The sequence below is a fragment of the Tarenaya hassleriana genome, unplaced genomic scaffold (genome assembly GCF_000463585.1).
Source record: "Tarenaya hassleriana unplaced genomic scaffold, ASM46358v1 Cleome32, whole genome shotgun sequence".
Taxonomy (NCBI): Eukaryota; Viridiplantae; Streptophyta; class Magnoliopsida; order Brassicales; family Cleomaceae; genus Tarenaya; species Tarenaya hassleriana.
Window position 1 is genome coordinate 538,936 of NW_010966372.1, and position 19,306 is coordinate 558,241.

General features: G+C 38.6%; 4 protein-coding genes across 5 annotated transcripts in view; 3 read left to right on the plus strand and 1 right to left on the minus strand.

Moving 5' to 3' along the window:
• The window catches only part of LOC104820862 (autophagy protein 5), a 4,063-nt gene extending 1,244 nt beyond the window's left edge, over nucleotides 1-2,819 (plus strand). Inside the window, exons 3-8 of the mRNA XM_010551493.1 lie at nucleotides 233-299; nucleotides 717-806; nucleotides 1,407-1,494; nucleotides 1,644-1,787; nucleotides 2,023-2,154; nucleotides 2,351-2,819. Of these exons, the coding sequence (XP_010549795.1) occupies nucleotides 233-299; nucleotides 717-806; nucleotides 1,407-1,494; nucleotides 1,644-1,787; nucleotides 2,023-2,154; nucleotides 2,351-2,655 (826 nt within the window). The 3' untranslated portion in view covers nucleotides 2,656-2,819. The remainder of the gene's footprint in view (nucleotides 1-232; nucleotides 300-716; nucleotides 807-1,406; nucleotides 1,495-1,643; nucleotides 1,788-2,022; nucleotides 2,155-2,350) is intronic.
• A 1,448-nt stretch (nucleotides 2,820-4,267) lies between these two features.
• LOC104820864 (NAC domain-containing protein 45) lies at nucleotides 4,268-7,145 on the plus strand. Of its 2 annotated transcripts, none has more exons than XM_010551494.2 (6): nucleotides 4,268-4,834; nucleotides 5,367-5,647; nucleotides 5,735-6,052; nucleotides 6,171-6,413; nucleotides 6,511-6,580; nucleotides 6,703-7,145. In XM_010551494.2, the coding sequence occupies exons 1-6, from the start codon at nucleotides 4,678-4,680 to the stop codon at nucleotides 7,089-7,091; spliced, it is 1,458 nt and encodes a 485-aa protein (XP_010549796.1). In that variant the 5' UTR covers nucleotides 4,268-4,677; the 3' UTR covers nucleotides 7,092-7,145. The 2 variants fall into 2 exon arrangements, with proteins under 2 accessions (XP_010549796.1, XP_010549797.1); XM_010551495.2 differs by having other exon boundaries at nucleotides 6,174-6,413.
• A 1,644-nt stretch (nucleotides 7,146-8,789) lies between these two features.
• Nucleotides 8,790-14,244, plus strand: LOC104820866 (GPI ethanolamine phosphate transferase 3). The gene is made up of 19 exons (XM_010551498.2): nucleotides 8,790-9,192; nucleotides 9,280-9,314; nucleotides 9,390-9,511; nucleotides 9,591-9,680; nucleotides 9,801-9,920; nucleotides 10,027-10,110; nucleotides 10,315-10,392; nucleotides 10,582-10,707; nucleotides 10,788-10,877; nucleotides 11,027-11,062; nucleotides 11,138-11,193; nucleotides 11,306-11,438; nucleotides 11,839-12,265; nucleotides 12,378-12,469; nucleotides 12,566-13,115; nucleotides 13,260-13,440; nucleotides 13,522-13,654; nucleotides 13,764-13,847; nucleotides 13,977-14,244. Exons 1-19 carry the CDS (start codon nucleotides 8,816-8,818, stop codon nucleotides 14,073-14,075), a joined length of 2,913 nt encoding a protein of 970 aa, XP_010549800.1. The 5' UTR covers nucleotides 8,790-8,815; the 3' UTR covers nucleotides 14,076-14,244.
• On the minus strand, nucleotides 14,185-17,235 carry LOC104820865 (protein SET DOMAIN GROUP 40). The gene is made up of 6 exons (XM_010551496.2): nucleotides 16,809-17,235; nucleotides 16,578-16,725; nucleotides 15,905-16,036; nucleotides 15,631-15,771; nucleotides 15,012-15,305; nucleotides 14,185-14,924 (listed from the first exon to the last, which is right to left on the minus strand). Exons 1-6 carry the CDS (start codon nucleotides 16,949-16,951, stop codon nucleotides 14,271-14,273), a joined length of 1,512 nt encoding a protein of 503 aa, XP_010549798.1. The 5' UTR covers nucleotides 16,952-17,235; the 3' UTR covers nucleotides 14,185-14,270.
• Nucleotides 17,236-19,306: the final 2,071 nt, after the last annotated feature.

A 19,306-nucleotide genomic window follows, 5' to 3' on the forward strand; every position in this document is an offset into this window, starting at 1 on the left:
CCGCTCTTCTTTCTTCCATCTGTGTTCGTGGGGCCTGTTGTTACCCTTTAGAAACAGTTTTCTTTTCCTTGTGATTCTCCAACTTATCCATCTGAATCAATGATTCTCAAGAAGTCATGTGATACCTATTAGTACATACATTCATGTTGAGGTGTCTTCCACTTTTCTGTTACAGCACAGATTACAGTGCGGACTGTTTGAATTTTATGAAATGAATTTTTGTTGGTCACAGGTACATCCCGACCGGTGTTCTGTTTGATCTTCTTTGTGCAGAACCAGAACGACCTTGGAATCTTACGGTAATTCATCTTTGAAATTCATTATTTTCCAAGTCGAAGTGAGCTTATCAGATGCGGTTAGGCGCATTGTGAACATAGAATCAGGACCTTGAGCTGTGCCTTTGTTGTGCTGGAAATTTGTGATGTTGGACTGTTTCTGTCATTTAAATTTAGGAGGAAAACACTAGAGTTCACTCTGTGAACCTTTTATAACAGTGATCTCACTCTATATTTCTGTTTTATTATATTAAAGCTGAATATGATTTTATTGCTGTTCACTGTAGCCCTCTAAATTGGAGATGAATATGTATGCTAATATATGGTATTAATGGAGGTTCACCATCTTTCTTCTTGCCTTAGAATTCTAGACTAGCAGGATGCTGATTCTTATGTCATTTTATCAGCAATTGATGAGCTTTCAGAAATTTTTCTTTGCAGATACACTTTAGAGGATACCCAAACAGCATATTAATACCCTGTGAAGGAGAAGAGTCTGTAAAGTGGAGCTTTATTAATTCATTGAAAGAGGTTAGTTTCTTGTCATCCATATGCATGTTTACTGTTCAAATCAATTGGAGATGAATGCCGCGTATTTTCTTGTTTCATCATGTCTCGCTGCTTTAGAGCTTAATAATGACTGATTTGTTACCTTCGCTTGAAACTGCATCAAAATTTTTCCTGAGAAAAAATAAAAAATGGGTTGGGGAGCAGAATTGCTAGATATTTATATGATTTTCTATAATGCGTTTAAGAAATTGGATTTTGAAGAACTATGCATTTGGTCGCAAATGTATTAAATATTTTGTGCCTTTCATTTGATGATGTCATGTAAACGTGGCAAAGTACATCGAATGGTATGTTTAAGGAGCAGCCAAGTCGCTGTGATGAATTCCAGCAGAGTTGAAATGCATTAGTATAAATTAGCTGTTAACAATAATGAATGGTATGTTTCCTCATTTATAATTTTGTTCAATACATCTTTTCTCGTTCGGGTCAATCATAGCATTTACCATAGGTTATTTTCGGCATTGCTTAGTTCCTACCTATGTGTCAGACAAATTGTAATTGATTAAAAATCCGTGCCATATCCCGGTTGAGTCATTCCTTTTTCTAAACTTATCCTTGCAGGCGGCATATATCATCAACGGGAATTGCAAGAATGTTATGAATATGTCCCAGTCTGATCAGGTGGAGCTGTGGAACTCAGTCATGGAGGGTACGTTTAGCTCATGATTAGGGATGTAAGACCCTCATGGTTACATAAAACCATTGAATGCGACTCCAATATTTTTCCACTTCAAGCATTTGCATTGAAAATTTCTTGATGCAACCCCTTGTTCATGCTCGAAACTGATCCCGTGACAGGTAATCTTGCTGGCTACACTAGAATATCATCGAAGCTTAAACTGGGAGCTATAGAAGACGAATTCTCAAGAAAAATGAGTTTGTTGTCTCCAAAATCTGGACAAGGCGTACCTGAAACAGATGTAGCTGGGCAAGTCAAGACAGGTTTGCCAATTTTATTTGTTGTTGAAAACTTAGACTTAGGCAGTGGAAGGATTAGACGTGGCTAGAATTATTATTTAGTGCTCTGGTTCAATATCTCTTGTTTTACCTACCATTACGTGCATCCTTAATCTATAACTATTGAGTCTTTCCCAGTATTTACTTGTGCTTGGCAATTGAAAATGTCTCCATCTTCTGATTTGGCCACCTTTTTTCTGACCGTCCGTTTATCTATCAGCAAGGATTCCTGTCCGGTTGTATGTTCGGTGCATAAACCAAGATTTCGATGATCTGGAAGATGTTCCTGAGATTGATAGCTGGGATGAAATCTCTTACCTAAATAGGCCCGTCGAGTTTCAACATGAAGAAGGTACGTCTTTTTCTAGGAGCAAGATACTCGATAGTAGGAAACAGTGAAGAGAAATTCATAGCTCGGAGTTATTCCTTTTGATCTGTTTGCTTTCACCAATCCTATGTTTGGATTAGTTTCATTCGAAAAAACGGTAAAAAAAAAAAAGAAGAAGAATCAAATTTAGCAGTATTGAATCTCGTCTTAACATTACCAGGGAAATGCCTAACACTGGAGGACGCTATCAAAACTCTCCTCCCAGAATTCCATGGGGAAAGAGATGAAACAGATGAAGAAAAGAGCCATGAAGCAGCTGAGGAAGAAAACAGAGATAAATCGGTAGAACCCCCCGAATTCGATAAGGGGACGGCAGAAATAAAGATGGTGAGGATCCAAGGAATCGAACCGAAACTGGAGATACCCTTCTCATGGGTGGTTAATAACTTGATGAATCCTGAATACTATCTCCATATTTGTGTTCTTGTCAAAGCTCCTCCTCCTCCCCCTCTGGTAAGTAATTAGCACTTAAATCACAGATTGGATTCTTCTTTCTTTTATTTTTCATAATTCGAAAGTTGCATCTATAGCAAGAAGGATCATGGGCACCAATTCTTTGCATACAATGTACAGATCAACTATTGTATATTTTCTATTAATGATAGATACCGATGTTGGGAAATTGATTACTTCTTCCTTTCATCGAACATCATACATTATAATGATTTCTGGTGGTAGATTTGAATTGGTGCTGAAATATAAAGTATTTTTTGGTCCGGTGAATCCTTAGATGAGATTCTAGAGTCACATTCTAACAATTCAAAAGACTAAGTTGTTGAACCATAGACGTGTGTGAAGGCTACATAGAAGGAAGAAAAGAACCCAAGGATGGATTCATTGGAGGGAAAAGTGTCAACAAGGACATGTATTTATATATTTATATACACACACACACAAAGAAATACATGTATGGTGTACACTTTATATATATATATATATAGAGAGAGAGAGAGAGAGAGAATCGGGAATTTGGCAAAATGAGAGAAAAAGTTATGATGATGATGATGAGAAAGAAAGGCTGAGAAGTGATGCTGGGGTTGGCCCATCCAATGCTACCAAGGATTTATTCACATGATCACAAGTTGGACCCCACATGATCTACCATGTGGACCCCTCAACTTGTTCATCTCTTTTTCATGCTTTTTGATCCGCTCTCCGTTGCATCTCATTGTCTTTTTCCATATTTTTTGGGAAACCCAATCAAAACTTAGGAATATGGTGATGAGTATTATCCCATCTTTGATAAAAAAAAAAAATCATATCATAATATTATAGATTTATGTCTATTTCCTTAAGCATTGGATAATAATACCCTGCAAATTATGCACACCCAAAATGCATGCATGTGATCATTAGATGGTAATATCAGGCTATAACATGATCTCACACAAAGAAAACCAACAAAAGATGATTAACGAAAGGGGTAATTAATGTTGTTGTTTTCTTTAATGAAAATAATACAGCAATCACGATGAGACACTTAGAGGGGATCTCATGTGGGTACAAAAGAGACAGTTAATTCAGTTAGAAGCGCCGCCAAAGAGAGGTTAGGTTGCAACAGTTTTTGGTTAACCCAAGATTCCTTCCACTTCCATGCAACCCATGCAACCAACGAGGATTCGCCACGTGGAAAATTATTCCAAACCCAGCCACACCCTTGAGAAGGATGGCATAATTGTTGAGAAGCAGAACACACCAACTTGGGGAGGAAAGAAGAAACACGGTTACATGCATATGTTGGCTTTGATTATTGCCGGTTTAGGACAGGAATTCTCTTTGATCATGTTACATATAATAATATTATTGTTATTTGATATTATTATTTGCATGTATATTAATACAGGGGTCACATTTCTTATTTTAAATAGTTGATAGAAGTTGTGTATATATATTTTGTAATTTATACATACATATATATATATATATATATGTATGAAAAGATGGACATAGAATTCACCGAAAATTGGGGGATTAAAGTGTGATATAAGCCTTACAACTTTATAATAACCTTAATTACCCCTATATGAATTATGAGATATGCAAAAAAAATAATAATTAAATAGCTCTGAGGCTTGTGCAGAGTTTTATTCGATCTTGCGTATGTATGAAACGATTGATTATACAAATTGGGCTCTTTTTAATTCTAAATTTTGTTATGTATTATTAAAATGTTTGGGTCGGCAGCCTCCCCCTATTCACTTTTTGGCCTCTCTTTTTCCATAGCTTTTTGTCTCTCTCTCTTTTTATATATAACCTTACCCTTAAAGCCCTTCCCACACAACATTTGCATTCTCTCTCCCTCTCTCTCGTTTGTTCTTTTGGAGTCTCATAGTCTCTCTTCTTCCCCGTCCTCCATATATTATCACTTGATCGATCCCTCCGGTTTCCTTGTTCGTTGGGAGACGATCGGTCTTGTTAATCTCCTAATAACAAGACCGGTCGTTTTGGTTACACATATATATATAGCTATATATACAAAGCATATATATGGCTCCGGTTTCGTTGCCACCCGGTTTCCGATTCCATCCGACGGACGAGGAACTGATCACTTACTATCTCAAGAGAAAGATCAACGGTCGAGAGATCGAATTGGAGATCATCCCCGAAGTCGATCTCTACAAGTGCGAGCCTTGGGACTTACCAGGTCAATTTGTTATCAATCCTCTCTAGTTTCTATAATGAATTATGGTTTTGATTTCTCGATTCATATTTTAATTAAATATTTCGTGTTAAGAAGTTTCTCCCTCAATAAAGATTGAGTGAAGAAAAGAATAAGAATATCATAAAGACAAAGAAACCCTAACATGCTTTAATTTTGACGGAGATATTATTTGATCTCACGCCTATTATATGCGCGCATCTATATACAAATATTATATATATTCACGAGTCCGTTGTCATAGTATATCTTATAACATTACACATATGCATATATGCATTAGCAATTAAATAACTAAATCGACCCCCCTATATCCCCATGAAAAGTATTTGAGTCATAGGACTCATAAGATTGGCATGGAACCCTCAAGGGGTCACAAATCTTTATATATATATGAGCTAACCTTTTTGTGTGTGTGTGTGTATATATGTATATATATCATTACAATAATAATTAAGGGATCTTAACTAGAAGAAGAACCTTAACTCATGTCTGAAATTGAATTGAAAATTTTCAGGGAAGACATTGCTTCCAAGCAAAGATCAAGAATGGTACTTCTTCAGTCCGAGGGACAGGAAATACCCAAACGGTTCAAGAACGAACCGAGCAACGAAAGGCGGTTATTGGAAGGCGACGGGTAAAGACAGGAGAGTGAGTTGGAGAGACCGAGCCATCGGTACGAAAAAGACGTTGGTTTACTACCGAGGACGAGCACCTCACGGTATCAGAACCGGTTGGGTCATGCACGAATATCGCCTCGACGAGACCGAATGTGAACATCCGGCTTCAGGATTGCAGGTACATTAATTTCAACTATACCCCCAAAAAAACATCATAAGCATTCATGTCTAATGTTTTTTTTTGTGTGTTTGTGAATGTTTTCAGGATGCGTATGCACTTTGTCGTGTGTTCAAGAAAGCGTTGATCGAGGGGAAGCCGAGGGAACTGAATTCTTACGTGCATAAAAGCCCGATGAGCGGAATTTGTTCGTCGAATCTCGAGGTTTGTTCCGATCTCGAGAGTTCCACGCATCAAATTCAGCCGTACCGCACGGGCCAAGGCCAATTCTGCGACGAACGTTTCAATCCAGTCGACGTCGGTGGAGTCCGAGATGAAGATTGGGCACGATACTTATCAAATGACATGTTTGCTTTTCCAAACTATGGATCTTCTCATGCACCATCATATCCTCCTCCGTCCAAGGTACATAAAATTATATCTTATAACCTTAGCCTAAACTCATATATATATATATATATATATATATATATGATAAACCATATATATGATCGTTAAATTTATGGTGTTTATACATATCAAGAAGGTTAACACGGAGTTAGAATGTGCAATGTTGCGACATCAAACGTCTCTGCCGCCGTTACGGATAGAAAACTCTCCTCAAGAAAACGATTATTTCAAAACGAATCAAAACAATAACGGCTTCGAGGACTTTACTTTCGCCGCAAGTAATTCCAATCTCTATAACAACGATCCGTTCATACCCGTTGGAAATCTAGATCACAGTTCGGGGTGGATGAGAATGCCAAACAATGATTTTAACCAGGTATATATAGTTATATATAGCTTAATCTTATATACGAACTATACGTATTCATTTATATATGGATAACATGTATAAATGTTTTCAAATTTTGAAACAGGGTTTCATCGTAGAACATAACATTGTGCCAGATTTCGATGATAATAAGGAACGAGATCTTGAATTCGGTGGTGAGCAAATTGATCTAACTTAAAACTTCCATATACGTTATCCGTACCAATGTATGTATGTATGTATATAATTAATGATATTGATAGTGGAATCAATGATATAGTTCGGATTAACGTTGCAGGTGAATCTCGTAATAACACCGTAAACAACATTGAAATCGACGATTATCTTTCGTTCGAAATCTACAACGAGGACCGGGTAGGGGAGGCGGACGAGGAGGGCATCAATACAGACGAGACCCTAAACTCTTCGGGCTTCCGAGTGGTCGAGGAAATCAGGGTTAGCCATGGAATGTTCATCGCCACACGACAAGAGAGCGAGACTGTGTTTCACCAAATCGTTCCTTCGGAGACGTTGAAAGTTCAGATCAATCCTTTCGACGATTATTTGGAAGAGATGACTTCGTTCGGAGATGGCTCGGAATCTTTCCTCGACAAGATTAAGACAAAGCTGACCGAGATTAACTTGATCGCCCATCAATATTACAAGACCATTAGGGTATTTTTCTGACATCCCTTCTGCAAAAGAAGGGGGAATATATATAAATGATATATATATATATATATATATATATACTATGATTCATTTTCATTGTTTTCATTATAATTTTTAATACGATTATTGATTCCTATATACATTCATATGTATAGAGAGAAATGACTCTCCTTTCGTTATTTTTTATTTTAAATTGTTTTATGATAAAGTAAATTTACAAAAGTTGCAACAAAAATTACAATTTAAATCTTTCGTACGTACCATTAGAAGCAAATAGCAATGTTATTGTAGTGGTCGGTTATTCAGATTTAATAATAAGATTTATATGTACGTATATAATACTCTTCGGAATGACTTATGTTAGTCCATTGGGGGAAAACAAATCATATAACTTGAAATTATTTTTATAATTGTAACCGGGTCGGATCTTCTCGAAACCGGGTCGCGTGGAAAACACGCGCAGCTAGGGTTTGCGTACATCGGGTCCTTCTAGTATAAAAGGACTCTTAAAGTGTGCCTCACTAATCTAACTCCCTAGGGTTTTTATTTTCTGCTGTTTGTTCGTTCGTTCGTTCGTTCTTCAGTCTCCTCCCTAGATTTCTTCTGCAATCTTAAAGATTTGGTTTTTATGTTGCGTCATTATACTGATTACCGGCGTTCTGTATCTGTGTTCGTCGTGTATGAGCTGACGCCAAATTGAATTCCTACGTCTGCGTGTTTTCGATTTGATTATGGTTCCTGTCAATTCGGGCTTGCGGATTAGGGCAGATCTGAATCGCGTTCATCTGATTTCTTCATTTTGATTACCTAAATATCAGAGAGTGCTCCCTCTGGATACGGCTGTGAAATTAGATGTGTTTGTTGTCTTCTCTGTCCGAGATCGGGTTTCTGCTTTTTTGTTGGAATCGATTTCTTGACGTGTTTTGGATACTTGATATGGAGATGGAGGTGATGATTATTTCCCCAGATGATCGACGCTGATTATACTGAGCGATTACGTTTTCCTCTTTTTTCCGAGGAATCCAAGCCAGATTTTCTGATCCATCTTCACGATTACTTTGAAACCCTAGTTTCGATTTTGATTATCCTTAATCCCAAATTCGTTTTTGAATCGAGATCGAGTTTGGATTCGTGTTTTTTGTCCTCTGCGTCTGAAAAGTCTGATGATGGTCATTCACGATCGAAAGATTAAGACGAGATCTGTGCACTGAATGGAGAATCAACGGATTAATATTCATTCAACAGAACATAAAATTACATGAAGATGAAAATAGAATGGAATTAAAAAAAAAACTTTAAAAAGAATTTTTTTTAACAAAAATCGAAATAGAATCGAATGTAATATTATATAATAATAACTAACTAGTATATATTTTTACGAAATGAGAATTGAACAATTTTTCGAATAAACGTTCACCCGTAGTAGATACTGTAAGAAGCCCCTTTGAAATTGTTAGTATCTAAATGATACAGTTTACAAGTAATTTGCCCGTAATCAAAGCTGTAATATCCTATTAATCGAGGTTTAATTCTAATCTCTTGCCGCAGCTATAGCCTACAACCAATTGATCTTTCCTTAAAAGTTTTAGCCGAAACCGGTCCGTGATAGTTTTCTTTCAACTAGAAATTACCGGTTAAACTGGAACCGGTTCGCTCACGGTTCTTTTTCTAATCTGAATTCCATAAAACGGCGTCGTTGCTTCCTTCGGCTCCGCCTAGTTTTCCAGTTGATTTCGGCAATGTCTGTCACGGCAAGCTCCCGCGATCCAGAACCCCGGCAGCACACTACCGGGGAATTTTCGAACGGTTTTTGTCGAATGGGGATGTGTCTGAAGAACGAGAAATGGATCGCCATGGCGTTTCTCTTGATCCACTTGGTCGCTATTCTGTTTTTCACTCGTGGGTTTCTGCTTACTCGGACAGAGCTTCCTTTTCACAGTACTTGCTCCGACGTCTCCCTCTCTCCTTGCCTCGCTTCTCCACCTCCCGATCATGTTTCGAACTCGATATCGGGTTCGAATTTGTCTCAAAGCGGTGGCAATCTTCATCAACAGCCGAAATGTTGGACCAAGCCGGCTGTTGATCGTGTTATCATCATTGTCTTGGACGCTCTCAGGTTTCGAGATTCTTGACCTGATTGGGGCTTTTCAATTTCCAGATTCAATTTTATGGCTTCTTCATGATCCGTATTTCCCTTTCTCAGAATCGATTTTGTGGCTCCGAGTTCTTTCTTCCCAGGTGAGTGAATTTCTAGCGGTGAATATACTCTGTGTTCAACTAGATAATGATCCTGCAAGTTTTGTTCTTTGGTAGAACCAAAACCATGGATGGACAAGTTACCCATTCTGCAGAAACTTGCATATGCTAACGGGTCATCTGCTAAGATCTTCAAGGCTTATGCTGATCCTCCAACTACCAGTTTGCAGCGTCTCAAGGTCTCTCTGTTCACACGTGTTTCAGTTGGGTGTTTTGTTTGTCTCTGTAGTGTGTGACTTTCTCCAGCTGTGAAATCAGGGCTTGACGACTGGTGGGTTGCCTACTTTTATCGATGTGGGGAATAGTTTTGGTGCTCCTGCCATTGTTGAGGATAACTTCATCAATCAGGTTTGGCTCTCTATTCCAGGAAAGTTTCATTCTTTATGGTCAATGAAAACAATTTTTTTGTTTGTAAATGTGTACGTGATTCATCTGCTAATTACTCAGTATGTTTTCTCGTATGCATAGCTAGTGCAAAACGGGAAAAGAGTAGTGATGATGGGTGATGATACATGGACGCAGTTGTTCCCCAACCAATTTGCAAAGGCATACCCTTTCCCTTCCTTCAATGTTAAAGACCTCAACACGGTATGTTATTAACCTCTTGTACTCTTTTCATTTGGTTCTTCTTGATCAGAGTAGAGCCTCTGTACTTAACAAAGAATCTATTATGAAACTGGTCTTGCTTTTGCAGGTGGACAATGGATGCATTGAGCACCTATTCCCATCCCTTTATGAAGATGATTGGGATGTTCTTATTGCCCATTTTCTCGGAGTGGTATGCCGACAGATACCTTTTTTTTATTTCCATTTATTTTCTCCCCTTCCATCTCCCTGTCCTATTTTTTTTGCTTACAATACACATAATGGTGGTATTGTATGAACATTGATGCATTGGGCTTGAGCCGTTTTATTTTCTTGATTGTTTTCTTTGACTTGGTGAATGTTTTCTGTAACCTCTATTGTTTTCTGTTTTGATCAGGATCATGCAGGACACATATTTGGTGTGGATTCCATCCCAATGATAGAAAAATTGGAGCAGTATAATGCAGTTTTAGAGGTAAGCTTCTGTAAGCATTGTAAGCCATCGTTAGCAGGTTTTCCTTGTCAATCTATTCAATGTCTGCCACGAGGAGAGGATTGCAAAGGAGATTAGCCACCTATTATTAACTTTCACTTTTTCCCCTCATGGACGCTGTTATATGTATATATCCTCATCTCATATTTTGATTGAATTCGTTCCCCCCAGAAAGTAGTTCAGATACTCGAGAGCCAGGCAGGGCCAGGTGGGTTGCATGAGAATACTCTTCTGATTGTCATGGGTGATCATGGGCAGACGTTAAATGGGGATCATGGGGGAGGGAGTCCCGAGGAGGTAAGTATCGGTTACTTCCTGTGGTCACTTGCCTTGCCTTCGAGATTTCTATCCACCTAACTTATAACTCACCATGTCAGGTAGAAACATCCATGTTTTCCATGAGCCTAAGGAAGCATACATCTCCAGTTCCACAAGAGTTTGATACATCATCTTGTAAACAAGATTCGGTATGGCCCCTCTTTCCACCATACTTGCACCTGCTACCATCTTTCAAAGTGTTTTAAGAACCTTGCTTCTAGTCTGTTCCTCATGGCTATGGGAAATGAATTGGAGATGTTCTCTTACTGTCCTTCTACTTTGTCTGTCTCAACGTCAGGACGGGAAGCAGATTTGTGTCAGCTCCATTGAGCAGGTCAGTATCAATAGCAAATTCCTTCCTCTTGATCTATGTACGTCCAGTCAAAAGACCTTTTTTTTTTGCTTCCAGCTTGATTTTGCGGCCACATTATCAGCTTTGCTTGGGATATCATTTCCTTTCGGAAGGTGCCTTGTAAGCATCATTGTCAGCATGATTTTTTTGTTCAATTTATTGAAATTTTCTGTAATCTCTCGTTCAAATTTGTAACATTTCATGGTTTTGCCCATGACATTGCAGCATTGGGCGTGTGAATCCTGAGCTGTATGCTCTAGGCTCTAGCAGCTGGAATATTGAAAATGATGGGAACCAGTCAGTTAGTAAAAAATGGATTGCGGATTATGTGGATATCCTCTGCACAAATGCTTGGCAGGTAATTAGTCCTTCTATCCTTGCAATATAAACTTTATTTGACGGTGTGCATGCTGTTATTTTCTTCTCCTTTATAAATTCATTTAGACAAACTTATTCAACCTGGGTTCCCTTCATGTCTGATGATGCTTGAATCCAACAAGATAGGATGAAGGGTATATTAGAGTATGAGTCTGAGTCCAAATGGAAGGTGTACTGCTTCTTTTATCTTTATCAAGTTGTAAACTTTATCTTTCAACACAAGCTAAATCTTTCTAAAACATCTTGCCCTACAAAACAAGTTCTATGTTCCAATCTGTCATCGATTCTATATTAATTTAGTGCTATTCAGTTTGAACAACTTATTTTCATTGTACTGTTTCACTGACTACCATTTTGTTAATCCCATTTACTACATGCAGGTGAAAAGATATATAGATGTTTATTCAAATTCATCAGTTGTGGGTTTCTCTTATGATGATTTGTCGAGGATATCAGATTTATATTCTCGAGCAGAAGAGAATTGGTCTAATTCCATCAAAGATATGTTGGTGGATGGAGATAAAAATGGCAGTTCAAATATATCTGCCCTGACAAAGCAGATAATGGCATATTTGGATTTCTTCTCAAGTGTAGTTGAACTGGCCCGATCCAAATGGACAGAGTTCAATCTGAAGTTGATGATTACTGGCTTCGGGATAATGGTTATATCACTTTTTCTTCAACTTCTTATTATTTTGCCCGGCCCCAAATCACATGGAATGGATTCTGGGGCATTTGTTGGCTTGGCTTTCACTCTCTCTATTGTTTTGATACGTGCTTGCAGCTTTCTTTCGAACAGCTATATTTGTAAGTTTTGGTAAATTTTGAGGTTTACTACTACTTTTATTCTTATCTCCATTGTCTAAACTTGCTCTATCCTTGCTTTTTGGTTCTTAATGATTTACGTTTTTTTCAACAGTGGAAGAAGGTAAAGTTGCAAATTTTCTCCTGGCGACAACTGGCCTTATCAAGCTGCAGTACTCAATTATGAGAAAAACAATGGTGAAAGAAGTAAGTATTTATCTTGTACATTTTCCCCACATCTGGTAATATATTAGCCTGAAAGATGTTTCTTGAATAATATTTTTTTTGTGTATTTTTCTTCAGGCGGTAACATTTCTAGCAACGGTTTTCGCTCTCAGAATTTCTATAGATATTGGGTTAACAAAGCAAGCTGCCACCTCTCAGTTCATGAGTAGTTCGCCTTCATGGATGCTTGGCATGGTTCCAGGCCATCCAATACTGACACTAGTCTCTGATATTGCACCAGTTCTATCACTGATTATTCTGATTTATATGCTCTACAAGGCGATTAACCGGACCTCCTGTGTGGGAATTTGGAAGTATGTTACTGTTGGAAGTATAATAAACTATTTTCTCGTAGCAATGCAATGGGCTTCCGAAAGCAAGATGCTTGGTCTTGATGTGTTGCTTCAGCGGCTTGGAAGAAACCGCATCCCGCAAGCAGTATATGGCATCGGATTAGTGCAGCTCTTCCTTTTAGCATTTGCTCGTATATTTTGTGCAATAAAAGTTACATATGGCAGCAAGAGCTGGACCGTCAAAACGGTTGCAATGGTATCTGCATGCAGCTCAACAGTAATTCTCCTGTCCGGGCGGCAAGGATCAATGCTTGCTTTGGCATACATTCTTGGTGGTATATATCTTCTTCTCGTTAGTTTTCTCTGTTCATTGGTTTTTTCAGCTGTCAGTTTGGTATTATTTCTCGAAATAAAAAAGCAAATATCAAGCTAAAGGAATTCAGCTCGTAACGTTAACACATTCAGTCAAATCCATGCAGGCTATTGTATAATGAGGTTGGAGGGTATAGAGAGAAACCAATCAGGAAAAGGGAACAACAGGTTTCAGAATTTGAACCCTCTTGCTGTGGTGCAATGGAGCCTTCTTTCCGTCTGTATGTTTTTCGCCAGTGGTCACTGGTGTGCTTTCGATGGCTTACGATATGGAGCTGCATTCGTGGGGTAAGTCCAATATAAGCATGCGTATGTATGTATGCATTTAACGTAATTTCTTGATGGATTTGGTTACATTCTTTCTTCCAGGTTTGACGAGTTTGTTCTTATCCGACAAGCCATCCTTCTGACCATCGAAACATTCGGGTTCTCAATCATCCTCTCCGTGTTTGGACTCCCTCTACTCATGCCACTCCATTCCCCAACCAAGCGACTTTTTCGAGTTAAGTATCGCCCTCTATTTGACCCCACGAATAACCATTGATAAATTTTAGTTCAAGAACCGATCAGCAGGTGTGTCCTAAATGAGAATCCTCCTCGTTGTCTGTCAGATGTGTATGCTCTATGGACTTGTCAATGCAACTACTGTCACAGCCACCATTCTCTGTGTCACCATCCAGAGAAGACATCTAATGGTAATAATACAGCAATATACACACTTGTGGCCGATATGGCTCTTAGTTTGTTTCTGTATGCAGAATGTTCAACATGTCATCGAACTAACTGTTGCTTGCTCGTTTGTTTGTTTGTTTTTTTCCCGACAGGTATGGGGTTTGTTTGCTCCCAAGTTTGTCTTTGACGTTGTTGGTCTCATCCTCACTGATGTCTTGATCTGCGTAGCCTCTGCTTTCTATTTCGATTAACGTTATAGCCAAGAGGAAGAATGAGTCTTCGGTAGGATATTCGATTAGCAACTGTGGGATTATGACAGTTTTGAGGGACAAAAAACAATTCATTAATGATAGAATCATAGAACCAGAGAACGGATTTTCAGGTTATATTACAAGGCCTCTGGGCAATATGTTGTTTTCCTTCCAAAGTTGCATTATGAATGAAAGCTAGATTGGGTTCAGTAGAGTAGTTATCTTCTCATTACAATAAGAAATGGAATATGCAAGAGTTCTCTTGTACCTCAGCCTCCACTGCACTGACAATTTCCATTTATTCATCATCCTCTTCGTTTTTCCCGAGAATTTCACCGCCTTCCCGGAAAATTCTTCGACATCCCCATTTTCCTCGACCCATGAGTCATTCGCTTCCAAGAACGCACGTATTTCACTCCCGAAATCCTTCACTCCGCTCTGCTCCAGACAAGATTCAGGATCTTGAAGCATGTCGATGTTGTGAAGAAGCATACTATCTTCTTGAATAGATGTTGGAAGACCCTTCAGAACAGCTTCGCATTTCTGTGATACCCACCTCATGACCAGAATTTCATTCTCCACGGATATCCGGGATCCAGAGTAAACAAGACGGGCAATAGACTTGCGCTGGAGAGGAGGGATCAGCCATAGTCTCAATGCTGATATGAGAGCAAAAGACGGTTTTCCATCTTGATGAATGTATAAAGAATCCCTTGGCCATGAAGAAGCCAGAGAATACATGCCAGTGTCAAGAGGAATGAAGACTTTGTCGTTCGGGTTGCCTTCTAGCATAAAGCCATAGTGCTCAAGAAGCTCCAGATTTGTGTAAGTTCCATAACTTAGAAGAACCTACACCAAATAATCAGATACACCATTTAATATCTTTGATATTTGCTTCACAAACAGCTCAATGATGATAGAAAATTAACTTTGTACCTGTTCTCCTTGTTTATAGTTCCTTCTTGCATAAAAACAATAGGCATCAACATCATCCTCAAATCCACCATCGGTTAGCCTTTCATATTGATTTTCAAAAACCCATGCCTCTGGAATATTGCTACCGTCGTTAATAGAAGTTGAACATGACTGCAGTGCAGATGAATGCATCCCATTCTCAGTGAATTCCGCAGTATTTGACTCCTCTCCAGGGGCATCATAATTAAATAAATCCCCCACAGGGCATAAACAGCCAGCAACATCCCATGGTATATGCAGCGTCCGCGACGATATCTTAAAAACAGAAAAAGTTTGAAACTTAAAATCGTAGGAATAATATTGAGAAAAGCACAGATCACAAAAGGAATCGAATGAAACTCTTTGAAAGGAACGGTTTAGAAATGAACAGAACAATAGGAAAATCACACTCTGGGAACAACTTTATATCGAGGGCTACCAGTACCAGACTCCCAGAACAAAACATCCAGCTGAGACTAAAGATTAAGACAGTGAAAAGCCAAAACCAACTAAGTGTGACAGTTTTTCCAAGGATGCCTAAGTGTGCATGCATTCAAACAATTCTCGGAGCCCTAATAAGTAATAATCGAAGTTTTCTTACCGTTGCAGAAGCCCAAAGCCATGCCTGGAAACTTTGAAGCTTGGGCTTGAGATCTAACTCTCTCATCAGGACACAAGCTTCTTTCCACTCACTCTGAGACTTGGATATAGCCTTCTCTGTAACCCATATAGCATCTTCAATCTAGGGACATAACATTCTCGTTAGAAAAGTCACTTCAGTGTCAAATTACAATAATATGGGCATAATTTCCCCAATCTGGAAACAGGAAACCCAACCTATTAAAACCAAATAAAACCACGAGTAGAGACAGAACTTGTAGAGCTTGCTTCTCGAATTCTCCGAAGGTGGCCAGGATATCGTAGTCACGGGGTAAGTGTACCAAGTATGGGTACCAAAAGGAGTTCTTTCCCTTACCCATTTCGTACAATAGGCATACAGCCAATATCTGCAATTCAACAAAAAAAAAAAGAAATTATACATCTAAAAAATTTCAGCAAAAGACGCTATTGTTTTGGGTCTCCAAAATATGAAATCCCAAAAGCTAAAGTTCATCCATGAACTTCCACTCGATTTGTTTTCCACAGGTAGAAAATTCGAGAGCAGAAATGGCACCCGGTCAAAACTACATCAGAACAAAACTCTTGAATATTTTGGCGTCAAAAGCTCAAACAAACGTGGTCACCATTTAACCATGGACTTCTATCTGGGTCCACACACGGGTGCCTATTGCCTAAGATATACTAAGTCCAATCTGGAGTAATGACATGACACCATAGAATCATTAATAAGTGATTCACATCGAAAACAGAACAAGCGAACTCTCGATCTTTCTTGTTCCGAAGCATTGGCTCAATATCGCCATAACAACAAAGCTTTGACAACAAAAAAAGGTACAAGCTTTTACAAGACATTAAAAAGGGTACCACATTATGATTTTCTCAGACAACAAACAGGACACCACGAGCAAATGCAGTTAAAACTAGAACCTGGGTAGACGAAAGTGAAGCGTGTCGATCAACAGCAACCGCCAATTTCCAATCTTTCAACATATTTTCTCTGGTCATCAACGCATTTCTTGGGACTTTCAGAACCAATTCCCCTCTCCTGAGCTCGCGACCAGCGCCCAAACCTCTCCTAGAAGCATTGTTTCAAAAATCAATATGACCTAAAGAGCAAAGGAAGAAGAAATTATGGACACTCTCCGACGTTCAACGTACCCGCCGGCGAGAGGGAAGTGAGCGACGGAGAGGGAATGGCCGAGACATGAATTAGGGCACCGAGAGGGATCGGGAGAATCTGATATTCCCAGATTTGATGCCCATTGCAGGAAAATTTCCAAGCTTTGATGCTCCGAATCCATTGTCCGGCCTTCTTACCAGAGTTTGGTCTCGAAACTGATCGAGGTCTGAAGTTCAAAACAAAAAAAAAACCCTGAATCTCAGCTAGGGTTTTGTGTATTGTCTCGCTCGCTCCTTTTGTATTCGGTTAAAGCTCTCACACTCGGTTTGGTTTACCAAAAACCAAAACTAAACCGGGTCCTTTCATGTACGGAGGATCTCCCTGGACAATCGATTTTGTTTCTTCCCTCGTGATCAGGAGGAGACAGCTGATTTGAACAAGTTACGCTAAGAATCATGTTAGTGAGCAAAATTGATCGAAACATTTGTTTAAAATAGTTTATTAATCGCAATCGGTTCGTGCGCGTGTCTTGGTCGTGACTGACGTAGGCTTTTTCCCTGACCGTGGAATACACAAAATCACGCTCGAGACACATGAGAAAGCCCCCACGTCATGCTCATGCATGAACCCCGCGTGGCCTGCATGCGTGTACGGGCAATAGAATAAGCAAAATCAACAACGAATATATCCGTGGTTAGTCTTGTTAATTTGGTTTTATGGAGATACATATGATTTTTCTATTCATATTACATGAATTAATTTAAATAATTTTAATTAATGGTTATATTACAGTTTTTTTAAATCGTTGCATAATCTATATGTATCCGACGATTTATTTTATTTATCTTTTTTAATTAAAAAATTTAACGGATTTTCGATCCAACTAATAAAATTATATCATTTTCTCCATATATGAAGCCGATCATAGATTTTTGAGACTTACAACCACTAAACTAAAGATTTATCATCTTAAAAATCTTATATTATTTTAGAAGTTAGGGTTGAGTGTTTGGAAAACGCAATTTGGAGCAACATTGGGACAGGAAATTATATATATATATATATATATATAAACAAATAGTGTTTGTATTTTGAAAAATCCGACATCAAACATCGTTATCACCATTGTCATTGCAGACGCTTTTATACCACAAACTAAGTTATTTTGTATAGCAAATAACATTATACCAACAAAAAAAGAATTTTGTATAGATTTGTTCCATCACAGAACCTGCTCGAAACACATTACCACGTCATTTGGCTGATGTGTCCAACGAACTGCACTTTTTTTTTCCAATTAAAATGATTTCAGAATATTCTTAGTTATTGGAATGTGCAGCTGTGGGCAAGGCTACGTGTCAGCACCTCTAGCCATGCATGCAGTGACGCCGGTCCATTCAATAATTTCTTTTATTCACCACATGGGCTTATCGTATAAAAACATATTCTTCAATCTCAACTGAATTTTATGGGCCATGACAGATACGGTACTATTTTTTATATATATAATCCAACATTTTAATTCAAAAACTTGTAGCAATTAGTGTGGCCATGAATGCCAAATTTAATTAAAATACTACTTTATATATACACACACACATGGTAAAGGGTAAAGAGTTGATATGCAAATAAAAATATTGGCCTTCATGTCCAAAGATTAGAACAACTTAAAATATTATAACCAAAAATTTGATAAATTGGACTCATCAGCCGCACACAGACCACATAACCACGAACCACGACAAGAGTACCTGAATTACAAAACGTTGTTTTATAAAATGAAACACATATATTCATATATATATATATATAACTATGGATGTGTGTATTTCGAACTAAACAACACTGAAAATAAAAACAAATGGGAAATAAAAGGTCAGAAAAAGGAAAAGCGAAACCTTCTAGACGAGACGGAAGTTCTACATGTGAAGATTTCGGGTCCACATAAAGGAAGCAATTTGCTTAGCTTTACATCCATCCCAAGGTATCATTTCCGCCACCAGTGAAATCTAGCGTTATCACTTTGTACCATTCATATGACGCCACGTGTGAAAGCTTCCTCCCCCCGCGGCTATGCCAGGTGCTCTGTACCTGATAAGCCTATCTCTCTCCTATTGGCCCTGGATCCCACGTGGCATCACCATAGCCTCTTTCCCCAATGGAGCCTTCTTTCCGTCTGTATGTTTTTCGCCAGTGGTCACTGGTGTGCTTTCGATGGCTTACGATATGGAGCTGCATTCGTGGGGTAAGTCCAATATAAGCATGCGTATGTATGTATGCATTTAACGTAATTTCTTGATGGATTTGGTTACATTCTTTCTTCCAGGTTTGACGAGTTTGTTCTTATCCGACAAGCCATCCTTCTGACCATCGAAACATTCGGGTTCTCAATCATCCTCTCCGTGTTTGGACTCCCTCTACTCATGCCACTCCATTCCCCAACCAAGCGACTTTTTCGAGTTAAGTATCGCCCTCTATTTGACCCCACGAATAACCATTTTCCCTATCTCTTACCATTTTCTTGACCTTTTTCCAA